Raw genomic sequence first — 27,450 nt, 5'->3', positions numbered from 1 at the left:
CATTGTCTCTTTAACTGCCTGGTACAAATATGATTCAAGTCCTACTGTATAATTGAAAATGTCTTTGATCTCTCCAAACAATAAATTACTTTTGGAATCTGATGATTGTTCAGTACCAGTAGGCAATGTAGGTTTGTAACATTCTGCCGACAGCAGTAAAAGTGATCAGTTGAAATTTATGGTGGAGAAAGTTGTGTTGGCTGGAAGAATTCTACGTCTCTTTAGAGTAATATTATGGTGTCTTTAACCTCCATTTGAGCAAGCAGATGTGACCTTGATATCTCATTCAGCAGAATATCTCTCCCTCAAGCATCATTTTACTTGGCAAAGTTTCAAAAATTTAAAGGTGGGAGGCTTTTCTAAATTTTCTATTTTGGATAATCATCAAAAAAAGTAACTTAAAAATGGACATACTCAAGTTTTCCATGGTGCTGTATTGCTTAAGTATTAATAAGACAAGTGCTTGGAGATTTTGCTTGGAATCAGCAATGGACCATAGTGCTCCTTGAACATGTTTTCCCCATTTAATGAAATAGTGGCTAATTTGTGACCCAAATCCATGTATCTGCTTTTGCTGCTTGTAAAACAGAAAAGTATAAAAGGGACAAGTTTTTCAATCTTTTTAAATTTAGGATATAGCATTAATTGCTAGTTGTAACAGAGTAATGCAGGCTTTCATGATGAATTGCAAGAAGATCATGGCTTGAGTTTTGCCCCCTCATCATGTTCTCTCAGCTAGTGAAAATAGTAGATAGAATGAAGCTTAGTTCCTCTTCATATTTTAAATAGTTGATCAAATCACCCACTAACTCAGATCCAAGGAATACAGCCATTGTATCTTTTCTTCCAACTTTGTGTATTAATCGTTTAGATTAATCATAGTTACATTCCTTTTAAGGCTAGCATATCCTTCTAACGTAGAACCCTTTTACTATTCCAGTTGTGGTCCAGTCAGAGCTTTATATAGCTGTAGAATAAATTGCACCCTTTGTGGTTTTTTGTAGTTTTGTCAGGTTTATGTAGGCCTATTGGATTTCTGGTTAGTGTTATGATTTTCAAATAATTTGATTGGAAGTAATAAATACAGTGCTTGATGTTTTAGACTAGCACAGGAACATGCCCTCTAGCCCAACAAGAACATACCAACATTATTCCTAATTTCCTGCATTCATCCCATATTCTTATAAGCCCTGCCCCTGCATACTCCTATCCAAGTGCTTAATGATGCTATTAAACCTGCCTCAACCACTTCCTCTGGCAGCTCGTTCCATATACTCACCACCCTCTGTGAAAGAGTTGCCCCTCAAGTCTCTCTTAAATATTTCCCTTCTGACCCTATATCTATATCCCCTAGTTTTAGACTCTCCAAATATGGGGAAAAGACTGCCATCATCCCTTCATGACTTTATAAATCTCCAGATCACCCCTCATTCTCCTGTGCTTCAAGGGAGGCTAAGTTGATTAACCTCTGTCTATAACTCAAGCCCTCTAGTCCTGGCAACATCCCATAAATCTTTTCTGCACCTGTTCTAGTTTAACCAGTTTTTTTTTTCTATAACAAGGTGACTAAAACTATACAAATGTGGCCTCACCAATGACTTGTACAACTGCCACATGGAGTAAAAAAGTAGGAACATCATGCCCTGACTAATGAAGGCCAACATGCCAAACACCCCTCTCACCACTCTGACTTACTGTGATGCTGCTTTTAATGAACCTCTTGTACTTCTGGATTCCATTACATTCCCTAGTGTCCTACCATTCAGAGTGCAAGTCCTGTGTTAGTTTGACTTTCCAAAATGCCTTTGCCTCGCACTTGTCTGCATCGAAATCCTTTTGCCACTCCTTGGCCTACTTTTAACTGATTAAAATTCCCCCCCCCTCGTAATTTACAATAAGATTTTTCACTAATTGACGGCACCTATTTCATGAAATCTGCAAGTTTACTGAAAGACTTGTGTATTCAGTTCCAAATCATTTACATAAATGACGAAGATAGCGACAGCAAACAATGCAACCTGGAGTGACATCCTCCATACGGTCTGAATAACAAGAGTCCCAACACCGACCCCTGTGGTGCACCACCAGCCTCCTTTCCAAGAAACAACCTTTAACCACTGCTCTCTGTTTCCTTCCTTCGAACCAATTTTGAATCCACCCTTCAGCTCTTCCTTCAGTTAGTCCTGACGAAGGGTCTCGGCCTGAAACGTCGACTGCACCTCTTCCTAGAGATGCTGCTGCTTTCAACTTGGAATTATTATTAAAAAAGACAACTTGCACTGGATTGTAGTTCATTATGTGATTATTAGCATTGCAAATTTTGATTACTTCCAGGCGAATAATGCTGATTGCACAGGTTTTTGATTTGGATAGTGCTACTGCTTTTTATTGAGATAAGGTGCAATGTTACTACTTGTAAACCTTGCCTAAAACTGCTTAATTTGATGCTATTGTATTTGGAAAATGTGGATTTAAAGTTTTGAACAAACCTTTGGCTATTCTCTTACTTCACAGAAGTTCTTAATACTAGATCTTAATCGTTCTAATTTTAGTTATTTGAAACTTAGTCATTATCTCCTGGTCTTTCCCAAGAGCCTTACAATAGCATCAATGTATTTAAAGTACAGAGTTTTGAATAATTGATCTTTGAATGCTGTTTGTTTGGGACACATACATTTTATACTTGATATTTTAATTCTTCAATCTGTTGTCGTAAGTCAACATGGTGCAAACAAAATGTGCATCAGTCTCAGCCACTCAGCTGATGTGTACTTCAAACTCCTCTGAAATTTGCTCAGCCCTCTGCAGATGGCAAGGAGACAATAAGGAGCAAGCAGGTAGTTCTGGTGATCCATGAGTTCATGTCCCTCATGAATAGTATTTTCTATTGCCCTGTTCCTTGGAAACAGTCAGGTGATGGCATCATATGTGGCTCATGGGGAAGGAAGAAGAGGTGCCTGAGCAATAACAAAACGGCATTCAACTGCTGGGGAGATAGACAGGTGTTTTCTGTGACTCCAGGAAGCCATATTGTACCCTGGAGCTTGAATCAAGGATATTGTTAAATAGGTGCAAGTATCTGGATGGAGGTGGGTAAGCACTGGGTCCTTTTTGGTATCAACAATATGAGCAGAAGTAGGGAGAAGGTCATGTACGCTGAGTTAAGGGAGTGAAAATGTAGATTAAATAAGGTCTACTGTGCAAAGAAATGGAGTAGGTGAGCATGCTGCTGGAAAAAATGATGTGGGAGGGAGAATTCTAGATTCTTGAGGAATTAGAGATATTTTTGAGGGAGTTGAAACTCTGCAGCCAGGTAGTTTACACCTCAACAGGAATGGCACGAATACTTTGCACATGCTATTAGGAAGGGTTCAAACTTCCCAATTGGGCAACACTGTAGTGTAGCCGTTAGCTATTACAACTCAGGGTATCAGAGTTCAATTCCGGCATCCTCTGTAAGCAAGTTTGTTCATTCCTTCGGTTTCCTCCCACTGTCCAAGGATGTACCAGTTAGTTAATTGATCATGGTAAATTGTTCCATGATTAGTCTAGGGTTAAATTGGTGGGTTGCTGGGCAGTGTGGCTCAAAGGGTTTGAAGGGCCTGTTCATACTAAATTTAAAAAAAAACTACTTTGAAATCTTCAGATTCCCCACAAGCTAAGAGAGAGAAGGTAAAATGGGGGTTTGGGGATTTAGGAAGGCAAAGAAAGGAAAAGACAGGTGCCGAGCAGTAGCAGAAGTGATACAGTGTAAGGAGAAGTGACAGTGCACACACACTGGATCAAAGGTAAAACTGAATGCAGCATTGCAACAAGATAGATAATTGGAAGGAATGAGGTTATGATTTCATTGTAGCTTTAGTGTATGAAGCTTTGAAACTGAACATTCAGAAATATTTTGACATTTCAGAAGTGTCAGCATGAAATAGGGTAGCTCTATTAATAAACGCTGTCATGAGCGGTCCCAATCCTGTCTGTGAAAGGAGGAGGATTGAGTATGGAGCTAACAATCCCATTCCATAAAAAACCCAGAGCTACAGAAACACCAGCAGAAGCTCTAAAAGCCTCATCCCTGGGAGAGGAAGGAGAAGTTGGGCTACAGCTGGGATAGACTAACCCAGGACTGAGAACTCTGGCGTACTGCTGTCGGTGACCTGTACCCTGTAGACATGATGGGCTTAAGTGAGTAAGGAAGCTCTGTTAATAAAGAATGAAAGCACTACAGATGTGGGGAATAATAATTGCAAGAAGCTTAAGGTACTGAATCAGTTTGGATGGGGATAGAAAATGATATGCATAAGAACTGGCTGTGGGAATAATAATAGCCACCCTCCCCTGCCCATGTGTAATGATATAAAAACTGAGAAATAATGGAAGCATGTAAAATGGATTCTGTGATTGCCATGGGTGACTTTAATTATTGATTGGACAAATCAGATTTAGCAAAAGTAGCTTTGATGTGTTTATAGTACAGCCTTGATGCCTTTCTTTTTTTAAAAAAAAACAATATATTGAGAAACCAACAAAGAAGCAGGCCATTTATTTAATTTTTTAAATTTACAGTTAGTGTGGAGCAGGCCCTCCAGCCCAATGAGCTGCACTGCCCAGAAATCCACCTATTTAGCCCTATCCTAATCTCAGGAAAATTTAGAATGACCAATTAACTTTGTTACAGAGGGCACCAGAATCGAACTCTGATGTCCCGTGCTCTAATAGCATTGTGCTAACTGCTATGCTACCATGACACCCCACGATGAAGTTTGAACCCTCCCCAACAGCACGTCCAAAGTAATCTCCTCTCTTCATGAGGATATTAGTGCTGTTCCTTTTGAGGTGTAAAGACTGGCTGCAGAGGTCCCTTATATATATTTCTGTTTTACAAGGAGCTAAAGCAGATACATGGACTTGGGTCACAGATTAGCCATGATTTCATTAAGTGGGGATCTTATTAAATGTCCACCGAAGGTGAATGGGATGCTAGCTTCAGAAAAAGGTGGTACTTTGGATACTTCAGTCTCAACCTAGATTGGATTTAAAAAAAAAGATTGATGTTTGTTTTTTACCACCCACTCCGTGCCACCTTCTGACTCTGATTTATGTACTCCCCATCAAAGAATGAAGGAGAAGTATTTGATTTATTTCTTTGTTCACTACTACTTAACTTGACATATCTTCAATAAATCTTGCTGCTCAATTCTCTTACAGATGTGTTTGCCACTAAGGCTTTGTATGCAAGAATGATGAAAGCATCTAATGAAACAGCAAGTCTTTTAAGACTGTTCATAATATTGCTTAAAAAATAGTGGAGATGAAATTAGAGCTGTGGGCTATGATAGACTGCCCAAAAAAACCTGGAATTTTTTCCCCTAAATAAAAAGCTAATTTGATGCATTGTAACATTCAAATTGTGTGTCAAGGCTGTTGTTTCCCATTTTTACTAAGCTGGTCAGACCAAAAATACCTCTTCTAGGTTGCCCCATTGTCACAAAGATACAAATTTTCCATGTGTGGTGGCAATCATTGTATCTCTTTGTTGCAATAAAGTAAATGATGTGATCATTTAATTTGTCTGTGCAGATGACTCTGAAAGAGGATAGAACTACAAGATCAGGTGTGAGTCATTTATAAGAATGTATTTGTAATGTTGTATCAAATTTGTATTTCCAAAAGTCTGGGTGACAAAGGTCATTGACTGACAGAACTTCATTTCATTTATTTATAGGATTTTCTGACAAGGTTGACAAGGTGTATAGAAGAATTGATTGATTAGTATTTGAAGGCATATTTGTTGCCTGGAGGTGGTGGCGGTGGATAGCCTTCTAGAGTCGTTACCAAGATTTCCTCAGAATTCTAATTGCTCTAGGGATGCTGGAGTTAAGATGGTGTGCGACTCCAGCATTATTGACACTTTGGAGCCATTATATGTGCATTTGTCTAGATTAATGGATTCTTTGCTGTAAAATCTTACTCTAAAATGGGAGACTTCTAGTGTATGAATTTTCAAATGGGTGAGGAAGCATGTCATGAGATTTCCCAATTAGTCTTCAAATTGGTTGCAAAGAACAGTATTTTTAGTTTTCATGTAGATTTAGTTGACATATACTGTTATTTTATTTTAGACATGAAATTTGAGTGTTATTAAACATATTTTTCAATAAAATAAAGCCAGAGAGTAGTTAAAATACACACAACTTCTACAAAAGCTTAATATGGTAAAAAGCCTTTTGATCCCAAGGCTCGGATTTGCAAAACCATGTGCCTGAAAACTATTTCTTCATACTAGTTGACATGCCTGTTCTTTGATGTATCTGCTACTGTTAATGATCAAGTTTGGATTAATCAAGTAGCGAGGATTACCAGGAATTTATGGTAACCCATGGGTGGGTTGCTATCTCTGGTTAATAGGTTTGAACACTTTCCTAGTTAAACTTTCAAAACTCAGGCTGAATGTTTTTTTAAAAAAATGCTCATGACACTAGGGAGTATAGTATTTTTTATAAAATTAATTTGCATTTCTTTACCTGTAAATGCCTGCAGGAAAATTAATCAAGGTAGTATATGATATGGGTACTTTATTTGATAATAAATGTACTTGGAACATTGAGGACAGGCAGCAACCATGGAAGGAGAAAGAGTTAACATTTGATGTCAAATCTCTTTTGTCAGAACTGGGAACAAGCTAAATATGCTATTCTTAAGTGGCATAGAGGACACGAGGCCACAGGATGTAGGAGCAGAATTAGGCCATTCGGCCCATCAGGACTGCTCTGCCATTTCATTAGGGCTGATTTATTATCCTTCTCGACCCCAATGTGCAGTTCTGGTCAGCAAATAATAAGAAAGACGTAATTAAGCAGAAAGTACTCAAGGATGCTGCTTGGATTGGAGGACTTGATGTACAAAAAGAGATTGGATATTCTGGGTTTGTTTTCCTGGGAGTAAAGGAGGCTGAGAGGTGATATGTGAGAGCTATTTATAAATTGAGAAACATAGGGCAGATAGCTAGAGTTTGTTTCTCATGGTGAGGATGTCTAAAACACAATGTCATAGGTTTAAGGTGAGAGGGAGAAGGTTTAAAGGGGTCTGAGGAGTAAACTTTTCACAAAGAATAATTATCTGGATAGGTATATGTAACTAGGGGTTAGAGGGATATGGAATTAATGCAGGCAAGTGGGATTGGTATGGGCAAGCATGATGGTTGATGTAAATGTGGTAGGTTGAAGGGCATATTTCTATATAACTATTAAATTGTGGATGGTAGAAATATGAAATAAAAACAGGACATGTCAAACACTTGGCAGCATCTGTGCAAGCAGTTGTTCAAGTTTTGGTTCTGAAACACTGTCATATCTGAGGAAGAAAAAAGCAATAGTTTTCAGCAGCGGTGAAGGAGGGAGTGAAATGGGTAGAACAGTAGAAGGAATATTCTTAATGAGTGAGACCAAATCAGTTAGAAATGATTATGCTGCTTTGTGTAATATATTGCTAATAGCATAGCCGTAAAATATGCTTAATAGGCCAGACAGATGGTTTGAAAACTGGTGAAAAAATGATGACAATGCGGATATCATTTCATGCAGGTTGAAGAATGAGTTATCTAAAGTTGGTGAATTCAGTATGGGGTTGACTAGACTGCAGTAAGCCCAGACAGATTAACTCTTTTCCGCAAGATTTTGCTGTTCTGTTGTACCTTTGAGAAATTGGGTAATTTTGTTTTGTAAAGCATTTGTGTAGAGTCTGTAAGGTGATCCTGATCTGGTTTCTTGCCACCTTAATTCCCCATCCCACTTCCCCTGCAACATATTTTCTTGTGGCCTCCTGGACTGTTAGAACAAGGCACAATACAGGCTTGAAGAAAATCATCTTGTCTTCCATCTGGGGACAATGCTTTTGGACCTTGTTGCAACAGTACAGGAAGGCACCGACAGGTTGGAGTGGGACGGACAAAGGGTTTTAAGAGTTACTTAAGAGATGCACCATGTCTCCCAGTCCCTTCAGGATATGGTTGAATTAACATGTCTTCTGAAGCAGGGGTCCCCAGCCTTGCACCGCAGACCGGTTTAATATTGACAATATTCTTGTGGACTGGCCAATGGGGTGGGGGGGGGCGGTTTAATCACGACTGGAATAAAGGTGATAGGTGATAAATCAATTATAAGTCACTTATAAGTGGCTAATACACTCAATTTCGTTTCTAAAAGGTTTTATCTAACAAATTTAATATTTAACACAGCGCATATTTTCCTCGCATGAATATAGTGATAAGTCAATTATAAGTCAGTATCATAACATTTTAAGTAACTTTTGGATATTAAACACACAGTGCATATTTTCCTTGTATGAACATATAAAATCATTGCAACACACCAATATTGCTGAATCAGTGGGAGCCCGGGGCTTGTTTCCCTGCAACAAGATGATGCCATCGAGGGGTGATGGGAGACAGCGATACTCGAAGGGGGTTCCTTATGTCCAGTCTATTCCGCAATTTAGTTTTTGTTGTGTTCATTGCAGAAAACCCTGCTTCGCAGAGATATGATGTTGGAAATGGAAGCAACATTTTCGGTGCTTTCATGGCTATCTCAGGATATTCAGCCTTGACTTTGATCCAGAATTTCGGTAGAGATGTTATGTCAACCATGCTTTTCGGCCCACTGTCATTTGCAAGCTCGAGGAGTTGTTCTTCCCATGCTGACATGGATGATGTGTGTGTAATGACCTCACATGCGTTCAAGTTCAACAGTGGGCGTGACAGGGAACGAAGAAAGGTGCAGCTGACTCGTATCGTTTCATATCGCCAAATCATATCGTTTCCTCGCGGCCCGGTAGCACGTGCTTTGTGGCCTGGTGGTTGGGGACCACTGTTCTGAAGAGGGCATTGTGCCCCCTACCCCTGCACTGCACTTTTTTTAAAAAGCCTTTTGCAATCAAGGATTTACTTTCTCAGGCACTATTTTACCTGATCTAAACAAAATTTTAAAAAAATATTTCTTTTTGTAACAGGAAGAATAGTTATAGTGCAGCAGAAGTTGTTTCAACCCAGTTCTCAGCCATTATCTTCTATGCCATTTTGTCATGAGTCTAAATTGGCAAGGCCTTGATTTGCTATTTACACAGGTTTGCATTAGAATTGCCAAATTTAGTCAGTCTGGTTGAAGAAATTGTGAAGAGTTTGAGTCAGTTAAGCCATTGAATTGTTTTAGAATGCAAGGCATTGTTTCAGAATAATACCCTGTCATTCAATTCACAGATTAAATAATAGGCTAGTCACTCTTTTCATTGCTTTTTGAGTCCTAGGTTTGAATAGAGGAAGGAATGCCATATGATAGACAGGTTCTAGAATTTCTTTCATAAATCTATATAATTTTGTCTATTTTTGAGATGCACCTAAATTATGCGCACCTCACTCTTTCTCTGTCTCCATGCTTGGATTTCTGCTGATGTTTGTCTTTTTTTAAAAAAAAGTTTTAATAAATTGCCCTTGCTACATTACATAATTGAGTAATTTATGTTGAGGCCATTATACTGAAAATATTAGATCAGTGACAGATTTGTGGACAAAGAAATTGAATAAATCCTTTGCGTTCATTTAAAAAAAAACAATGAAAATGTTTTGCTCTTTCTTTCTACAAAGGAAATAAAAACTTTAAAAAAAATAATATAAACAAACACAAACCGGTCAGACCTGGTAGATGAAATTTTTGAGCAATTGTATTTCTGCACGACACGAGGAAATCTGCAGTTGCTGGAAAATCAAGCAACACACAACAAAGTTGCTGGTGAACGCAGCTGGCCAGGCAGCACCTCTAGGAAGAGGTACAGTCGACATTTCAGGCTGAGACCCTTCGTCAGGACTGACTGAAAGAAGAGCTAGTAAGAGATTTGAAAGTGAGAGGGGGAGGGGGAGATCCGAAATGATAGGAGAAGACAGGAGGGGGAGGGATGGAGCCAAGAGCTGGACAGGTGATTGGCAAAAGGGATATGAGAGGATCATGGGACAGGAGGCCTAGGGAGAAAGACAAGGGGGAGGGGGGGAAAACCCAGAGGAGGCGGAGCTGGCGGGAGAAGAGTTCCGCGTCCAGGCGAACGTGGAACTCGCTGAGGTGTGGACGAAGGGGGACAAAGGTGAGGCCCTTACTGAGCATAGAGCATTCTGCCTCAGACAGTTGAAGGTCAGAGGGGATGGTAAAGACCCGGCATGGATGAGAAGTGGGATCAGAGGGGGGAGGGGGAGGCTGGGGGTGTCAGTGGAGAGGGGAGGGTTGGGGTGAGAGGAAGATGGAGCCTTTGAGGGCCCAGGAGCTGACGGTGGGATCTGAGGGAGACGGGGTTGCAGAGTGGTGGTGGGGGAAGGGGAGACGGGAGTCACAATAGCAGCTCATGAAGACCCGGCCTGGAGTTCAAGGCTGGAGTCGTGGTTGGTGGTTGCGCAATCGCTTTGAAGGTGTCCATGGTCGTTGCTGGAGTCTGGGTTTTCAATATGCCCTGAGGTGTTGGAGCTGGCGACATTGAGGGATCTGTGGACTTCGACCCCAATATCCCTCTCTTCCTGCACACTAAGAATACTGCATTGTCATTAAAGTTTGACTTTCCATTGTGTATCGTTTCACACTTTATTCTGAATTGAACTCCATCAACCACTTCTCTGCCCAACTCTGCAACATTTTTATATCCTGTTGTAACCTACAACAGCCACCTAGACTATTCATAACACCTCCAACCTTTATGTCATCTGCAAAATGGTGACTTGCCCTAACTCATACCCTAACTCCCATCATCCTTTTGTTTCTCATGTATAAAATGCCTTCTTTAATCCTACTTCCCAAAGCCTTCTCATGTCCCCTTCAATACTGTAAAGTCAATTCTTAAGCTCCTTCCTGGTTGCCTTATCATTCTCATGGGCCCCGCCTGAGTCTTTTGCTTCCTGAACTTTAAAGTATGTTTCTTCTTTCTCTTGACTAAATGTTTCACCTCTCTTGTCAACCAACTTCTTTTATAAAGACCATCATGGTGTTTGCCTTTCGAATTGCTTACTGTAACTGCATGTTAACTTTCAGTGATTTTTAACACCAAGATGACCAGGTGTTCCTGAACATCACCACCTTTCAGTTTCTTGTCATGCCGCCACTTCTCCACCAAAACGGATGATTCCATATTTTACATTTCATTTGCCATGTCCTTGCCAATTCACTTAGCCTGTCTGATTATACATGAAGCCTCTCTGCTTCCCATCAACTCAAATTGCCAGTTAGTTTTGTTTCATTTGCCAGTCTTGGTACATTAAGTTAACCTTGAAACAAATCAGTGAAGAGCTTTAGTGCCCCATTGGTCTTAGTCTCGCAACCTGAAGATCACTTGCTTATTCCTACTTTGTTAACCAAATCTCAATCCTTGCATTGATTCTGTCTGATATCTTGTCTGGTAACTTTATTGAAGGTTTTTGAAAGTTCAAATGTACTACATTTACTAGTTTGTCTATATCTCTTGCTGCAATCTCAAATTTTGATGTGTCAAATGTAATAGTTAGCAGAGAGAATACTGGAATCTAAACTGGTTTCAGGGATGGTTGGTTTGTTACGTGAGTGCAATTCAGTAGATTAGTCCTGTGTTCTCTGGATGTTGAAGAATGAGAGAAAATATAAGTACAGGATGAACCCGAACCCTCTTGCAAGTTGAATATAAGATGGATGTTTCCACTGACTGGGAAATTTAGAAATTTGGATCAGCTTCGTAGAGAAAGAGGTAAGATCACAAGACTCAAAACAATTTCTACGTGCATTGTGTCTTGACCATTTAGAGTCCCTTATCGTGGAGGGCTCTGAAAGTTGATCATTAAATTGTTTCAAAACAAATTGAATTGTTTTGGTGGAGATGGAAGATCAGCTGGAGTCATCATGGAAAATGAAGCAGATTTGGTTCTTGACACAGATGTCAGGCTAACTCGTCTGTAGTTTCTTTTTATTTTCCTCTCTCCATTCTTCAATGGGATAAGGGTTGCATCCACTCAAATAAATTAGAATACATTAAATTGTGGAGGATGATGACTATTGGCTCTGTTCTCACCTTTTAAAGTTCTGTGTTTTCAGGTTCTGGAGATTTATCATTCAATTCCATTAGTTAAATGGCAATATACAGGAGATTAATAATTTCATTCTGTCCTTTAAAAATTACTTGTTTATTTGTAAAATATTTGGCCCAATTCTTCATGTACTGGAAAAATTTAATTGAATTGTATCCAATCATAAATGAGATGACTTTTTAATTAAAATTGCCAGCTTGAAAATAATGCTGAAATTGAAGGGCAAAAAAGGTGATAAAAGAAAAATAATGTTTTGGATTAGAACTTGAAGTCTATCCTGAAACATTTAAGGCAGAGCTTCCCTACCTGGGGTCCATTACCCCTTGGTTTATGGTAAGGCTCCATAGCATAAAAAGGTTGGGAACTACTGATTTAAGGCTTTTTTTTTTTGAAAGTCAGTAACAGAAAAGAAGAAAAATAATTTTCATCTTTTGGTTTTGTTTTCCATCATATGAAGGTGGATTATCTGGAGACTTGAATTCAAATTCATTGTGACAGAAGTACAAACCCCATTTCCAGAAAAGTTGGGATATTTTCCAAAATGCAATAAAAACAAAAATCTGTGATGTTAATTCATGTGAACCTTTATTTAACTGACAAAAGTGCAAAGAAAGATTTTCAATAGTTTTACTGACCAACTTAATTGTATTTTATAAACGTACACAAATTTAGAATTTGGCTGCAACACACTCAATGAAAGTTGGGACAGAGTTAAAATAAGATTGAAAAGTGCACAGAAAAGTCATGCTACTGTGACAATTATAGCCACCTGGGTTCGGGAGTACTTTGGAAAACCATTGTCACTCAACACAGTCCGTCGCTGCATCCAGAAATGCAACTTGAAACTGTATTACGCAAGGAGGAAGCCATACATCAACTCTGCAGAAACGCCGGCGAGTTCTCTGGGCCTGAGCTCATCTCAGATGGACTGAAAGAATGTGGAACCATTTGCTGTGGTCAGATGAGTCCACATTTCAGCTAGTTTTGGGAAAAAACGGGCGTCGAGTTCTCCGTGCCAAAGATGAAAACGACCATCCAGATTGTTATCAGCGAAAGGTGCAAAAGCCAGCATCTGTGATGGTATGGGGGTGCATCAGTGCCCACGGCATGGGTGAGTTGCATGTATGTGAAGGTACCATTGACTCTGAGGCATATATTAGGATTTTAGAGAGACATGTGTTGCCATCAAGGCGACGTCTCTTCCCGGACGTCCATGCTTATTTCAGCAAGACAATGTCAGACCACATTCTGCACGGGCTACAACAGCGTGGCTTTGTAGACAGAGTGCGTGTGCTTGACTGGCCTGCTTATTGAAAATGTATGGCGCATCATGAAGAGGAGAATCAGCCAACGGAGACTATGGACTGTTGAGCAGCTGAAGTCTTATATCAAGCAAGAATGGACAAAATTTCCAATTGCAAATCTGCTACAATTAGTATCCTCAGTTCCAAAACAATTAAAAAGTGTTATTAAAAGGAAAGGTGATATAACACAATGGTAAACATGCCTCTGTCCCAACTTTTGTTGAGTGTGTTGCAGCCATCAAATTCTAAATTTGTGTATGTTTACAAAATACAATTAAGTTGGTCAGTAAAACTATTGAAAATCTTCTCATTGTACTTTTGTCAGTTAAATAAAGGTTCACGTGAATTAACATATCACAGATTTTTGTTTTTATTGCATTTTGGAAAATATCGCAACTTTTCTGGAAATGGGGTTTGTATTTAAATTTAACCTTAAGTAATCTGAAGTAAAAATGTAAATACATTTAATGGTGACCAACTTGCCACTAAACCCCATTTGGTTAACTAATTGCCCTCACGGAAAGAAGTCTCCCATATTTACCTGATCTGGTTTAAACTAAAGCAAAGTGGTTGACTCTTAACCAGCCTTTGAAATGTCCTGTTCAAGGGAACAATTAATGATGGCATGTACTTTATATCTCAGCAACATCTCCACATATGGATTCAGGAGCAGAAGTAGGTAATTTGGCCCTTTGAGTCTGTTCCACCGTTCAATCATAACTTTAAAAAAAAATCCCATTCTCCGACCTTTCGTCCATAGCACTTAAGCAACACCCCTCACCCCCGCTTACCCCTATCTCATTTTTTGTGTTATATTTACTTATGATGCTTTTACTTTATGTCAATAGTGTATTCTTGTCCTATATAGGAGACGAGAATAAGTTCTCCTCCCTACCTTTTGTTGGAAAATGACTGCTAAAAATGTTTTTTTAACATTTGAGAAAACAACCATTAAGTCATACTGTGCTAGACATTACTGCAATGCAGTTGCTTCATTCTGAATGTATTTATTTTCCCATTCTCCTTTATATTTTCAAAGTGCTGTAAGGTGGGTCAGGATTACCTGATTATTAAGAATTGTATGAACTTACCGACGGAAACGTTAGACCTGCATGCTGAATCTTCTGTGCAGCAAATACCTCAGCGTTATTTAATACTTCAATAATTTCTGCAGCATTATCTGCCATTTTGAATATTTCAATGTTCTGATGTATAGCTTGAATATAATTTAAGTAAAATGCATTAAACTGCAGAAAAAAACTGGTTCGAATATTTGTCACTGCAGAATGGGATATTTATATAGATAAGGAAATTATACCATGAGGTAACCTGCAGAAAGGGTCTTCATTCCTGATTAGATGTGTAGGGATTTTTGCAATCTGGATTGCTTAAAAGCTGGTCCAAGGAAAGTGAGTTTTCCACAGATTCCTGTGCTTGTGTTCAAAGTGTCTCAATCGGTTAAGAAACTGTTTCCCCAGGGTTTTTCAGCCATTCAGTGATATCCTGGCAAATTTGTGACAATGTTGTTAATTTCCTCCTTGATGTTGGCATGTCATCCTTTGTTTAAGATTAACATATGATCTATCATGAGAAGTTTGCATGATTATCAATCATTTACAGTATTGTACAAGTTGCACATATACTGTACAGATATCTAGGGTGCCCAAGACTCTTGTACAGTACTGTATTTGTCAATGAGCAGAGAGCAACTTTGTAAATCTGGCAGGAGCATAGTATGTTGGGAACGGTGAAGGTGGAGTGCTATGGGAGGGGTGTAGGACAGGTGGCAGAGAAGGGGTGCCGGGGTAGTGGGTGGTACAGATGCAGACACAGCCAGCTTGAGACGTTAGGCAAGGTCATTTGATTGCAAACAATTAGTTTATTGATCATTATAGAATTTTTCTCTGGTGCTTCCCACTTTACACTCTCTTCCCCTTTTCCCAACCATGATTCCCCTCTCCCTACTCCTTTCACACTCTCAGTCCACAACAGAGACTCATATGAGAATCGGGTTTATCATCACTCACATAGGTCATGAAATTTGTCCTTTTTTTTGCATTTAACGCCCTGATTAAGATTTTTACTGCTATGCTGTAAGTATTTCATTTCAGCAGTTCTGTAAGAGCAGTTTGTTCTGCTTTCTGCCTGTTTGGGTTTGAGCTGAGATGAGAGGCTTTGTTGTTCAACTTGGGAATGTGGTGTCTGCCGGTCAGGGCGGTGGAATGGGGAGAAGGTTCAGGAGAACACTGGTGTAGGGAGGTTTTTTTTACAGGAGCTGGGAGAAGATGGGAGGGAAGATGACTGCGGATGCTGTCCCTGTTGCACAAGGTGCTTTGTACAGATGAATGGTTTCAAAGCGGAAGGACCAGTGCTCCCATGGAAGATCTGTTTGCTTGAGATGGATTTTGAGTGACATTTGGAAGGTGGCGTGTGCTTTCATGCAGACTGAGGGTTAGTTACAGACGAGTTGATGATGAGCTCCAACTTGAGTGCACATTTGACTTTTTGTTTTTTTTTCCTTTAATAACTGTTTACTTAAGTTAACATTCTTAAATACACTTCTTTATAATTGCATGCAGTGTACAATCTGTTATTTCTTGCTCATGGGTGATTGGCAGAGACAGTAAATCACAGCATTCACACAAACCAGGGTTAGGGTACGCGAGACATCCATTCCTTGGATTTGGTCGCATACACCCTAGACATCCGAAACCTGAGAAAGGTGGGTTTCTCGTCGCAGGCTCCAGTGGCTGTTAGCAAGGGGCTCAATAAAAAGACACCCAATAAAAAGGGGTTTCATGGGGCAGCAGTATAGTGCAATATATAACGTTACTACAGGACTGTGCAAAAATCTTGGGGATTAAATGTATGTGTGTATATGTTTGTATATCTGTATATACACACTCTCTGGGGTAGTAAATTCCAAAGATTTACAACCTCTATATAAGGAAATTTCTCCTCAGTCCTAAATAACCATTAGCCAGATACCAGGAGGATTTTTAAAATTTCCAATTAGAGGACATCCACTGTCAATCCCATTCAGACTGCTGCAATTTTCAGTTATATCACCTCTCACCTCTCATAAAACCTGTCTTTTGTACAGTAAACCTCCTCCCCCTCGTACCCCATCTGTTACTCTTTTATGCACACATTCTTTCTCTCACTCTCCTTTTTATCCCTCTGTCCCTCTGAATATACCTCTTGCCCATCCTCTGGGTCACCCCCCCCCCCCACTCCTTGTCTTTCTTCCCGGACCTCCTGTCCCATGATCCTCTCGTATCCCCTTTTGCCTATCACCTGTCCAGCTCTCGGCTCTATCCCTCCCCCTCCTGTCTTCTCCTATCATTTTGGATCTCCCCCTCCCCCTCCAACTTTCAAATCCCTTACTCACTCTTCCTTCAGTTAGTCCTGACGAAGGGTCTCGGCCTGAAACGTTGACTGCACCTCTTCCTACAGATGCTGCTTGGCCTGCTGTGTTCACCAGCAACTTTGATGTATGTTGTTTTGTACAGTAATGTATATTCATATAGTGCTTGAGCTGCATTTCTTGGAATGAGAGGGCTATTAAAATTGCTGCCAAAAGGTGTTATAAAACGTGCCTCAAATACTTTGTGGCGTGATGTGGAAATGCTATCTAAGAGGGCTGGTGTTGGATTAGCCATGCACCTGCTCAATGTCAATTATGTGGCTCAGGGCTGCACTGCTCCTTGATGACAGATTGTCCAGATCCTGTTCAAAGTTCATAGTAAATTTATCATCAAAGCATGTACGTCACCATAAACAATGGTGAGATTTGTTTACTTGTGGGCATACATAGTTAATCCAAGAAACACAATAGAATCAAGGAAAGACTTCATCCAATAGGGCAAACAACCAATGTTAGATTAGATTAGATTCAACTTTATTGTCATGGTGCCGAGTACAGATACAAAGCCAATGAAATGCAATTAGCATCTGACCAGAAGTGCAAAAGAATAGTATTTACAAAATAACTGCGAATAAAAAGTGCTGCAGCATACAAATGTAAAAGTACTGAGACAGTACAATATGGGTGCAATACTGCTTAGTGCTATGATCTGAGTTTCAGCAGGGTCACAGCCTCAGGGAAGAAGCTCTTCCTGAGCCTGCTGGTGTGGGAGCGGAGGCTCCTGTAGCGCCTACCGGATGGGAGGAGACTAAAAAGTCCATGGTTAGGGTGAGATGCATCCCTGATAATGCTTTTCGCCCTGCCCAGGCAGCATTTATGGTAGATGTTCTCAATGGTGGGCAGTTGGGTACCGATAATCCGCTGGGCAGTTTTCACCACACGCTGGAGTGCTCTGCGGTCCGATACGGGACAATTGCCATACCACACTGAGATGCAGTTGGTGAGTATGTTCTCAATGGTACAATGGTAAAAGTCCATCAATATCCTGGGTCAGAGGTGAGCTTTCTTCATGCTGCACAGGAAATAAAGGCACTGTTGTGCCTTTTTGATCAGGATGGAAGAGTTCAGGGACCAGGTGAGATCATCGGAAATGTGGATACCAAGGAATTGGAAGCTTGATACATGCTCCACTACAGCTCCATTGATGTAGATGGGGACATAAGTGTGGCTCCTCGCATGCCTGAAGTCCAGAATGATCTCCTTGGTCTTCTAGGTGTTAAGGGCCAGGTTGCAGTCCAATGTGCAAAGGACTACAGATTGTGCAAATACAAAAGAGAGCAACAGAAAAATAAAGAAGCTTGAAGTATCAAATGGGGGATGTAAAGCCCTTTAAAGTGAGTCCATAGGTTTTAGGAACAGTTCACTGATGGGGACAGTGAAGTTATCCCATCTGGTTCAACAGCCTGATGGTTGAGGGGTAATAACTATTCCTGAACCTGGTGGTGTGGGCCCTCAGGCTTCTGTACCACCTTTCTGATGGCAGCAGTGAGAAGAGAGTGATGTGGGTGATCTGGGTGATGTGGGTCCCTCACGATGAATGCTGCTTTCCTGAGACAGTGCTTCATTTAGATGTGTTCAAATGTGTGTAGGGCTTTACCCATGAAGGACTGGCTGTATCTATTATGCTTTGTAGGATTTTCCGTTCAAGTGCTTTGATGGTTACATACCAGGCTGTAATGCAGCCAGTCAATATACTCTCCACCACACATCTATAGAAGTTTGTCAAAGTTTTAAATGTCATGCTGAATCTTTTCAAACTTCTGAGGAAGGAGAGGCCCTGCTGTGCTTTCTTCATAATTGCAATTGCATGTTGGGCCCAGGACAAATCCTCTGAAAGGAATGGTTGTGTCTCTCATCATCCCTGGAAGTGGATGCTTTCCCCCAAAAGTCAATAGCAACCAGTGAGGTTGTTACCATAGAAATCTTGGGGCTGGGTGGAACTGTGTAATCAGAGACTAAGGCAGCAAATTCTATTACATTCAATTGATGGTAAGTCAGGTTGAAGGAGCTGACTAGTCTTATTTAAATAAATAGAGCAATGGTCTGTATACTCCATACTGGACAGGGTGCAGCTCTAAGCCCCACATCTGTGCGCTGAGTGGCTACAGCTTGCCCAACACTGGTACTCATAATCAGCTTTTCTGCATCAAGCCATGGGCAAGCAGAAGACCAAAGTTCACACCTTTTGTCTTGGCTTGGAAGGACATTTCTGGTAGAGTAAATTTGTTTACTAGAACACAACTGAAACATTTTAATAATCTGCAGCTAGATTTCATTCTTAAATGTTCCATTTGATTTCATTTCAAATTGTAAAAGTAAGTCTAGCTGGCCTATTGTGTCACTTAATTACCCGAATTTCATAGTAAAAATATTTCAGTAATGTGCCTTAACATGAGGTGGTTATTACTTAGTAACAGGTGTACAACTTCTGCATTTACTTCATTATTGTCTACCATATACTTAACTATAAGCAGTGTGATACTGGGTATAGCATCAGTGACTGTCATCTTGCTCCATCACCAACTTTATTGCTAGGTCAAGTTAATTCCTGTTCTGAAGAAAATGAGTGTTATTTCAACTCTGACTATTAACCTTTCCTAAAACCTTTTAAGTGCCAGATAAGTTGTCCGTAATTGGGTTCTGTTCCAGAAGTATATTTAAAATCAGAAAAAATAATTGCACTTTATTTGTATCTGTTCTAAGTCTGAAGTGTTTGAACAAAACTAAACAAAACTGTATATACTTTCAGGTTTATAATTTTTCAATTTATTAGAAAGTATTTTTGAAGGCATGGACATAGATTTCAATGAACATGGATTTTTGTGATGTCCAGGAAATAAAGCTAAAGTGTAATTTGATTTTGTTTCTCTTGGGTCTGTAATCCTTTTAAGCTAATGGCATCTCTTAATATTCTAAGTCTTGCTGTTGCTTCATTGAGTATTTATGGAGCATCCATTTTAAAGAATATATCAATGCAACTGTTTTATGCCTTGTATAATTTAGCGTGTTTGCAATAATTTTTAAGTTGTACTTTTTGTTTTCTCTTTCAGTTGGGAAGACATCATTGATAACTAGGTTCATGTATGACAGCTTTGACAACACTTATCAGGTAAAGGCTTAATTGGTGAAAGCATTTCTTAAATGTTAGAATGTGTTGATGTTATAACAATGATTTCTGTTCCCTTTGGCGGGTGGGTTGGGGGGGGCGGAAGAGAAGTTATTTCTGCTACAAGTCAGAGAATGACCTAGGCTTGAAGGTGACATAATGGGAGAAAAGTGCTGTTGCCTCTGAACTCCAGTGGACTGGTTCATCTTGTCTGTTTAGACCTCACATACTTTCTATATGACTATTTGAGTTTCTTCTCAATTCCAAAGTCTTGCTGATAGGTAGTGTAATTGTTTGCTGCAAATTCACCATACTAAAACTGGGTGGAAAGATAATTGGAGTGCTGTTGTTGACCAGCTAAGAGCAAATCAATTATTGAGAAAAACATGGGGAATAGAATTGATGGGTTTCTTTGGAGAGCTAGCAGAGACTCAATAGACTGTCATCATCATTATGTGCTGTGTTGTATGATGTAGGTGATCAAGATTATTCACTGTTTTTGGCAAATTTTTCTATAGAAGTGGTTTGCCATTGCCTTCTGGCAGTGTCTTTACAAGATCCCAGCCATTATCAATATTCTTCAGAGATTATCTTTGTCTTCATATGACACTGATAGTTGGGGGGGGGGTGGGGAAGAGGGCGCTAAGCAGGTGCTACACCTTGCCCAAAGGTGACTTGCAGGCTAGCAAAGGGAAGGAGTTCCTTGCACCGTCGTTGGTAGAGGCGCATCCCCACCCCGCCACTCAAATAGAAAATAAGCTTTCTATTGCAGCACTGAAGGTGGAGTAGCCAAACCAATAATGAATTTGAATAAAGCTTCAGTTGGTTAGATTAATAATATAAGTGTAATGTGGTCTGAACATTAGAAATATCAAGTAGGAAGTAAATGGAGGGCAGAAAGAATACAAATAGAATGGTAATTAACAGAAAAGGAATAAAAAGGCTTTCTTTGGGCATTTATCTAATATACTTGATGAAGTCAGGTGAATTAAGACAGCAAAAGAGACCTGTGTAGGTAAAGTGCACTCTAGAAATACTAAATAGCTTTGTGAGGAAGAAATACCTTTGAGTATGATGCTGTTGTTAGATTTATAATAGCTAGTTAAGGAACTGAGTATATCAAAAATTGATGGAGGAGATTCTGGAAAAGTTTTAGGCAATAGATGCTGAATCTGTGGAATCATTGACACAGATGGCTGTGGAGGCCAGATCAGTGGGTATATTTATAGCAGAGCTTGATGGGTTTTTGATTAGCAAGGGCGTCAAAGGTTACAGGGAGAAGGCGGGAGAGTGAGGTTGAGAAGGATAATAAATCAGCCATGATGAATTGGAGCAGACTTGATGGGCTGAGTGGCCTGATTCTGCTCCTGTGTCTTATGGTCTTATTACCAGGTCATCTGACAGAAGAAGGGGTGAATTGGTAGAATTCTGACTATAATCCAATTCTCTTTCACCATGGAATATTGTCACAGGTATAATGAATTGTATATGCTATATATAGATTTTACATTTATATTAATTTGAAACAATTTATCAGACTGGGGTAATGCTGTTCTTGTAGGACTGATTATCAGGATCACTGCTGTTCTTGTATTAATGACTTGACTTTAGTGCAAGGGGTAAAAAAAAAAGTGAGAAACTTAAAGATGATAGAGATAAATGGATGTAATGGCCAGACATGGAGTTTACTGCAGAGAAGTGAATGGGATGCATTTTGGTAGCAAGGATGAGGAAAGGAAATAGAGTAGAGATCCAGATGGGGATCTGAAGGAACAGAAATTTGTGTCATGGACTGGAACAGCTTGCTTTTCTGAGTTACTCAGTAGGTATACAGTGGTGCTAGAAAGTTTGTAAACACTTTAGACTGTTCTCTATTTCTGCATAAATATGACCTAAAAGATGATCAGATCTTCACGCAAGTCCTAAAACTAGTTAGCGATACCAATTAAATAAATAACACAGAAAATTATACTTGTTCATTTATGTATTGAGGAAAAATTATCCAATACTACATGTATTTGTTGGAAAAAAGTATGTGAACTTTTGCTTTCCGTAACTGGTGTGACCCCCTTGTACAGCAACAACTTCAACCAAACGTTTCCAGTAACTGTTGATCAGTCAACAGATGCTCCTCACAAAATTTCTCCTTGGCCATTCCTCCTTACAAAACTGCTTCAACTCGAGGATATTGGTGGGCTTCCTTGCAAGAACTGCTTGCTTCAGGTCCTTCCACAATATTTCTATAGGATGAAGGTCAGGACTTCGACTTGGCCATTCCAAAACATGAAATTTCTTCTGCTTTAACCATTCTCTGGTAGACTGACTTGTGTATTCAGGGTCATTGCCTTGCTGCCTGACCCATTTTCTCTTGAGCTTCAGTTCATGGGCAGATACCCTGATATTTTCCTGTGGAATTTGCTGGTACAAATCAGAATTCATAGTACCATCAATGATGGCAAGCCATCCTGGTCCCAAGGCAGCAAAGCAGGCACAAACCTGACATTACTACCACCATGTTTCACAGATGGGATGAGGTTCTTGTGTTGGAATGCAGTGTTTGCTTTTTGCCACACATAATGCTTCTCATTTAAGCCAAAAAGTTCTATTTTGGACTCATCTGTCCACAGAATATTCTTCCAATAGCCTTCTGGCTTAGCCATGTGGTCCTTAGCAAACTTTAGACGGGCAGCTATATACTTGGAGAGTAGTGGCTTTTTCCTTGCAATTCTGCCATGCACATCACTGTTGTTCAGTGTTTGCCTGATGGTAGATCCATGAACACTGACAGCCTATGCAAGAAAAGCCTACAGCTCATTAGATGTTACCCTGGGGTTCTTTGTGACCTTCTAGAATATGACATGACTTGTTCTTGAAGTGATTTTTGTTGGTCGACCATTCCTGGGGAGAGCAATAATAGTGTTGAGTTTCCTCGATTTGGACACCATCTGCCTGACTCTAGTTTGGCAAAGCCCAAACTCTTTAGAAATGGGTTTGTATCCTCTTGCAGCCTGGTGAGCATCAACAACTTTTTTCTGAGGTCCTCAGAAATCTCCTTTGATCGAGCTTGGCACGCTTCCAAAAACCTGTATGGTGAAGATCAGACTTTGATAGTGAAGACACAGGTTTATGGCCTTTAAATAGGACAGGACCTCCCACACTCATACTGATTGTCATCCCATTGATTGAAACACCTGTCTCTAATTTCCCCTTTAAAGGAACTGATAATGCTGGAGGTTCACATACTTTTTCCAACAAATATATGTAATACTGCATCATTTTTCTCAATAAATGAACAAGTAGAATGTTTTTTGTATTTATCTATATGAGTTCTCTTTATCTAGTCTTAGGACTTGTATGATCTGATCACATTTTAGGTCATATTTACGCAAAAATAGAGAAAATTCTAAAGGGTTCACAAACTCGAGCACCACTGTATGTCTTTAAATTGCTGAAGAGGTTTAGGGAATAGAAATGGAGACTGGAAAATAAAGTGAGTAAAGAGAAATCTTTCCATGGAAATGATCAAAATTCCGAGAGGGTAGCTTTGAAATGCTGATTTTCCAGGTGCTGGACAGTCAAAATGTAACATCCTCCTTGGAAAGGGAATGTGGTTTTCTAAAAGAAAGCTGAGAGATAGCAGAGGGGGGTGAAAAACTGCAGTGGTAAAATCAGAATGGGACTGACTGGATTACACTTGTTGAGAGGGTTCAAGTTTCCATGTTGTACCAATTCTGATTGATGTCTTCTAATTGGCTTTGAAGCAGTACTTAAATGGGCAGCAGGGAGCATTGATGCTTTTAGGCAAATATCAATCTATCTCTGTTTATTACCCACCATCCTGATTGACCTGCTGGCTTTGCATTTAAAGTACATGGTTGTGAGTGTTTTAGCTTAATGGTTAACTGATTCTTCTCATGGTTTTTGAAATTTGATAATTTATATATGCATAGTGTCTGTGTTACAAAGAAGTTACTGATGTATGTACATTAGAAAGAATTGTAGTGTTTTCAATGCAGATAGTTTCCATGGTTTGTTTATTCCTCCATACACCTGCAGAAGATTGGTGTAGGCCAGCAACCATTTGACTAACTTTTTAACTTTCTGAAACTAACCAAGACCAATTAAATCTTAATGATCATATCATTTAATTGTTTTTGTAGCTTAGGCCAATGGAATGCTCTGAATTTCTAATGTGCAGTTGACTACCTTTGATCTAGGATTGGAAGCACATTTTACAGGCTATTGTGAATTGAAGCTGTACCATGCAGTGTCTTAATCGACACTGAGAGTGCTGTTTGTTACTGTGTCAATCCGTAATGATGGTGCAAGCATTAACCCAATTGGGTAAAAAGATCTGATTTAAAAAAAATTGCTTGTGAGCGTCTGCTTTTTTCAAAGTTATCATTGTATTTTGCTTTTTCCAACTTGATTAACATTGCCTTTTTTCAGCTGATTGCACTTTGTCTCAGGCTGCACTCAAATGAGCCTTCATCCTTTATTTCTCATAAAGTAGTGGATGGAAGTAACAATATTTTGGGGTAAAATCACTATGTAGATGGTTTTTAAAAATCCACCTTTATTTAGTAACAGCTTTTATTCAGTCAGGAACTATTATGGATTTTCATGTTTTGTCATGGGGTTAATTAAATGTGTAATATGCAAATGAAGACTTCCCTAATATAAAATCTCAAACCTGGGTTGAATCATCAAAATTACTTTAGTTCTTGGTGTTGCTTTCAACCAACCACAGAGATCCTCCTTGAGAATTTTTCAGTGATATTATTTCAGAGGTCACGTGGAGAACATTCCATATTCCACACAGACTATTTCCAGGGTCAGAATTGAACACTAATGCCCAGATTCAAGGCAACAGTGCCACTCTACTGTCTAAATCCCCTGAATAACATGTCATTATATAAACTGGCTGCTAAATTTGGCTAAGAATGGTTTATGAATATATAAATGAGATCAAAAGTCTTAATGGATTCATGCTACTTGTATGAAAGCTGGTGATCCTTTCTATTGAATGTTAGTGACAAGTAATGTTGGTATTATTGGTTTAAATTTCTCATTTTTGTGCCTAATCCATTAGTCGGAGACCTGCTGCTTAGACTTGTATTTTACGAATATGACCCTAATTATGGAAATACAAGTAAAAAGGATTCTTTTGGAAGTACACTGTATCCCACTTAAAATGCACCCTTTATTCCTGCAGTGTGAATATAGGAGGGGGAGGCAAAAGAAATTACCAGGTGAAGAAATCAATGTTCATGGCATTAGGTTGGACTTTAATGGCTAGCAAGCTCCAGCTGACTTTCATTCTTTAGTTGACCAAGATTTCACTGTAGTTTGTGTCTGGACCAGTCCAGATATAGTCGGTGGATTATCGTCAGCCATCACAGCTACTTGTATTAAATGAGATGGGAGAAGTAGTTGTCTATGAAATGTTTTTTTAAAAAAAAGTGAGGAGAACTATGCAGGACAGATAGAAACTGAAGTGTATGGGAACTGGACTGTTTTCAGATCAATTGGCTGGGGCTAGTTACCTTGTTTTTATTCATGATTATAGTTTGAGTTGGTTCTTGTATAGCACGAATGACATGAAGGAACTTGAAAACTGACAAATAGGTTTTACCCCAACAAAAAAATCATTATCTGAATTGCAGTAATTATATGTGTCAAAATAAGATTAGCAAGTCAGTCAGCATCTGGATAAAGAAATCTTTTAATATGTTGAGTGAATTGTTGAGGAATTGCCTGACCAGCTGGATGTTTTTGCTCACGTTTTCTTTTTTTTGTCAGGGTTTCCATTGTCTCACTTTAAAACATTTTCAATTACTGTTTTAAAAATATGCTTAATTGTCAATTTTCTTTTGTGTACTAAAGCCATTGATTTACTTAAGTAATTTATGTAACACTTATAGTTTGCAGTTTAGAAAGCAGAGGTGGAAGTATGCTAGTTGTGTATGAAAATGCTTTGTGCAGATTAGCATTGGATAACAAAGATTTAAATAATCCCACATCACATAAGGTTCAAGATGAAATTTAAAGTACATTTGATCAACAATGAAGCTGATTTTCTAAAGTCTAAATGAAAATGTGACCTTTCACCAGTGTTCAGCTTCAATTTTTGCTAAAGTGCACTTCAATTCCAGTTTAAGAAGTAGCTTAAATACATAAAATGGAACACTTTGTGCTAAGTTGCTATTTATACTAACCTAGATATCCAATGTAAGGAATGTCTAGATATTTATGTGTAATAGCTTACAAAATCATGGTGCAGGTCTTTAAAGTAGTTTAGTGACTGTGATTAAATTATGCAAGACTTGTTTGTTTTATTTGGTATTGTCATCCCAAAGGCCCTTAGCAAGGTCTTGAGACTTTTGTTTTAGGTTGTGTACAGTTGAAAAATATGATGTGGTCTATCACATTATATAGGGTTGGATTAACATAGTTTACAGTACTATGTCAATAATTCTTTGTGACCCTTGCTGTTGGTTAAGAGAATAAATCAGTGAATTAGTAACAATTTTCTTTATGGATGTATAACATTGTAGAGAACTGTTAAACGTAATAAGGAATAGCAGTATGGAAGAAACTTCTCCTGCCTTGTCTAGAATGGCTGAATCCATATTTTGAGACTAAATGATAATGTATACCCTAACCAAGGGAAATGATTATCTGTGTATCTGTCTGCCAAACCACCAAAGAATTTTGTATGTTTCAATGTGGTCATCTTTCACTTTTTTTTATAAACTCAAATTTATAATCCTAGTCTCATAGAGGGATCAGAAGTGGAGAGAGTGAGCAGTTTCAAGTTCCTGGGTATCAAGATCTCTGTGGATCAAATCTGGTCCCAGTATATCGATGCAGTTATAAAGAAGGCAAGACAGCGGCTATACTTCATTAGGAGTTTGAAGCGATTTGGTATGTCAGCAAATACACTCAAAAACTTCTATAGGTGTACCGTGGAGAACATTCTGACAGGCTGCATCTCTGTCTGGTGTGGTGGGGGCTGGGGGCTGCTGCACAGGACCGAAAGAAACTGCAGAGTGTTGTAAATCTAGTCAGCTCTGTCTTGGGGACTAGCCTACAAAGTACCCAGGACATCTGCAAGGAGTGGTGCCTCACAAAGGCAGCATCCATTATTAAGGACCTCCAGCACCCAGGACATACCCTTTTTCACTGTTACAATCAGGTGGGAGGTACAGATACCTGAAGGCACACACTCAGCGATTCAGCAATAGCTTCTTCCCCTCTGCCATCCGATTCCTAAATGGACATTGAACCCTTGGATGCTACCTCGCTTTTTTAATGTATAGCATTTGTTTTTTGCACGATTTTTAATCTATTCAATATATGTATACTGTAATCGATTTACTTATTACTTTTTTCTATATTATGTATTGCATTGAGCTGCTGCTAAGTTAACAAATTTCATGTCAAGAGTAATCACAAGTCAAGACAAAGGAGCAGAAGGCCATTCGGCCCATCGAGTCTGCTCCATTGCCAGTAATAATAAACCTGATTCTGT

The 27,450-nt window shown here is 39.3% G+C and overlaps 1 protein-coding gene across 4 annotated transcripts in view; it reads left to right on the top strand.

Annotated features, from left to right (window-relative positions):
• rab6a (RAB6A, member RAS oncogene family) overlaps positions 1–27,450 on the top strand; it is an 84,484-nt gene that overhangs the window by 11,075 nt on the left and 45,959 nt on the right. For all 4 annotated transcript variants that reach the window (XM_063054443.1, XM_063054442.1, XM_063054441.1 and 1 more), the window contains exon 2: positions 19,861–19,919. In XM_063054443.1, coding sequence (XP_062910513.1) covers positions 19,861–19,919 — 59 coding nt within the window. The remainder of the gene's footprint in view (positions 1–19,860; positions 19,920–27,450) is intronic.

The sequence above is a fragment of the Mobula hypostoma genome, chromosome 7 (assembly GCF_963921235.1).
Source record: "Mobula hypostoma chromosome 7, sMobHyp1.1, whole genome shotgun sequence".
Lineage (NCBI taxonomy): Eukaryota > Metazoa > Chordata > Chondrichthyes > Myliobatiformes > Myliobatidae > Mobula > Mobula hypostoma.
This window is presented reverse-complemented; position numbering and strand designations above follow the sequence as displayed.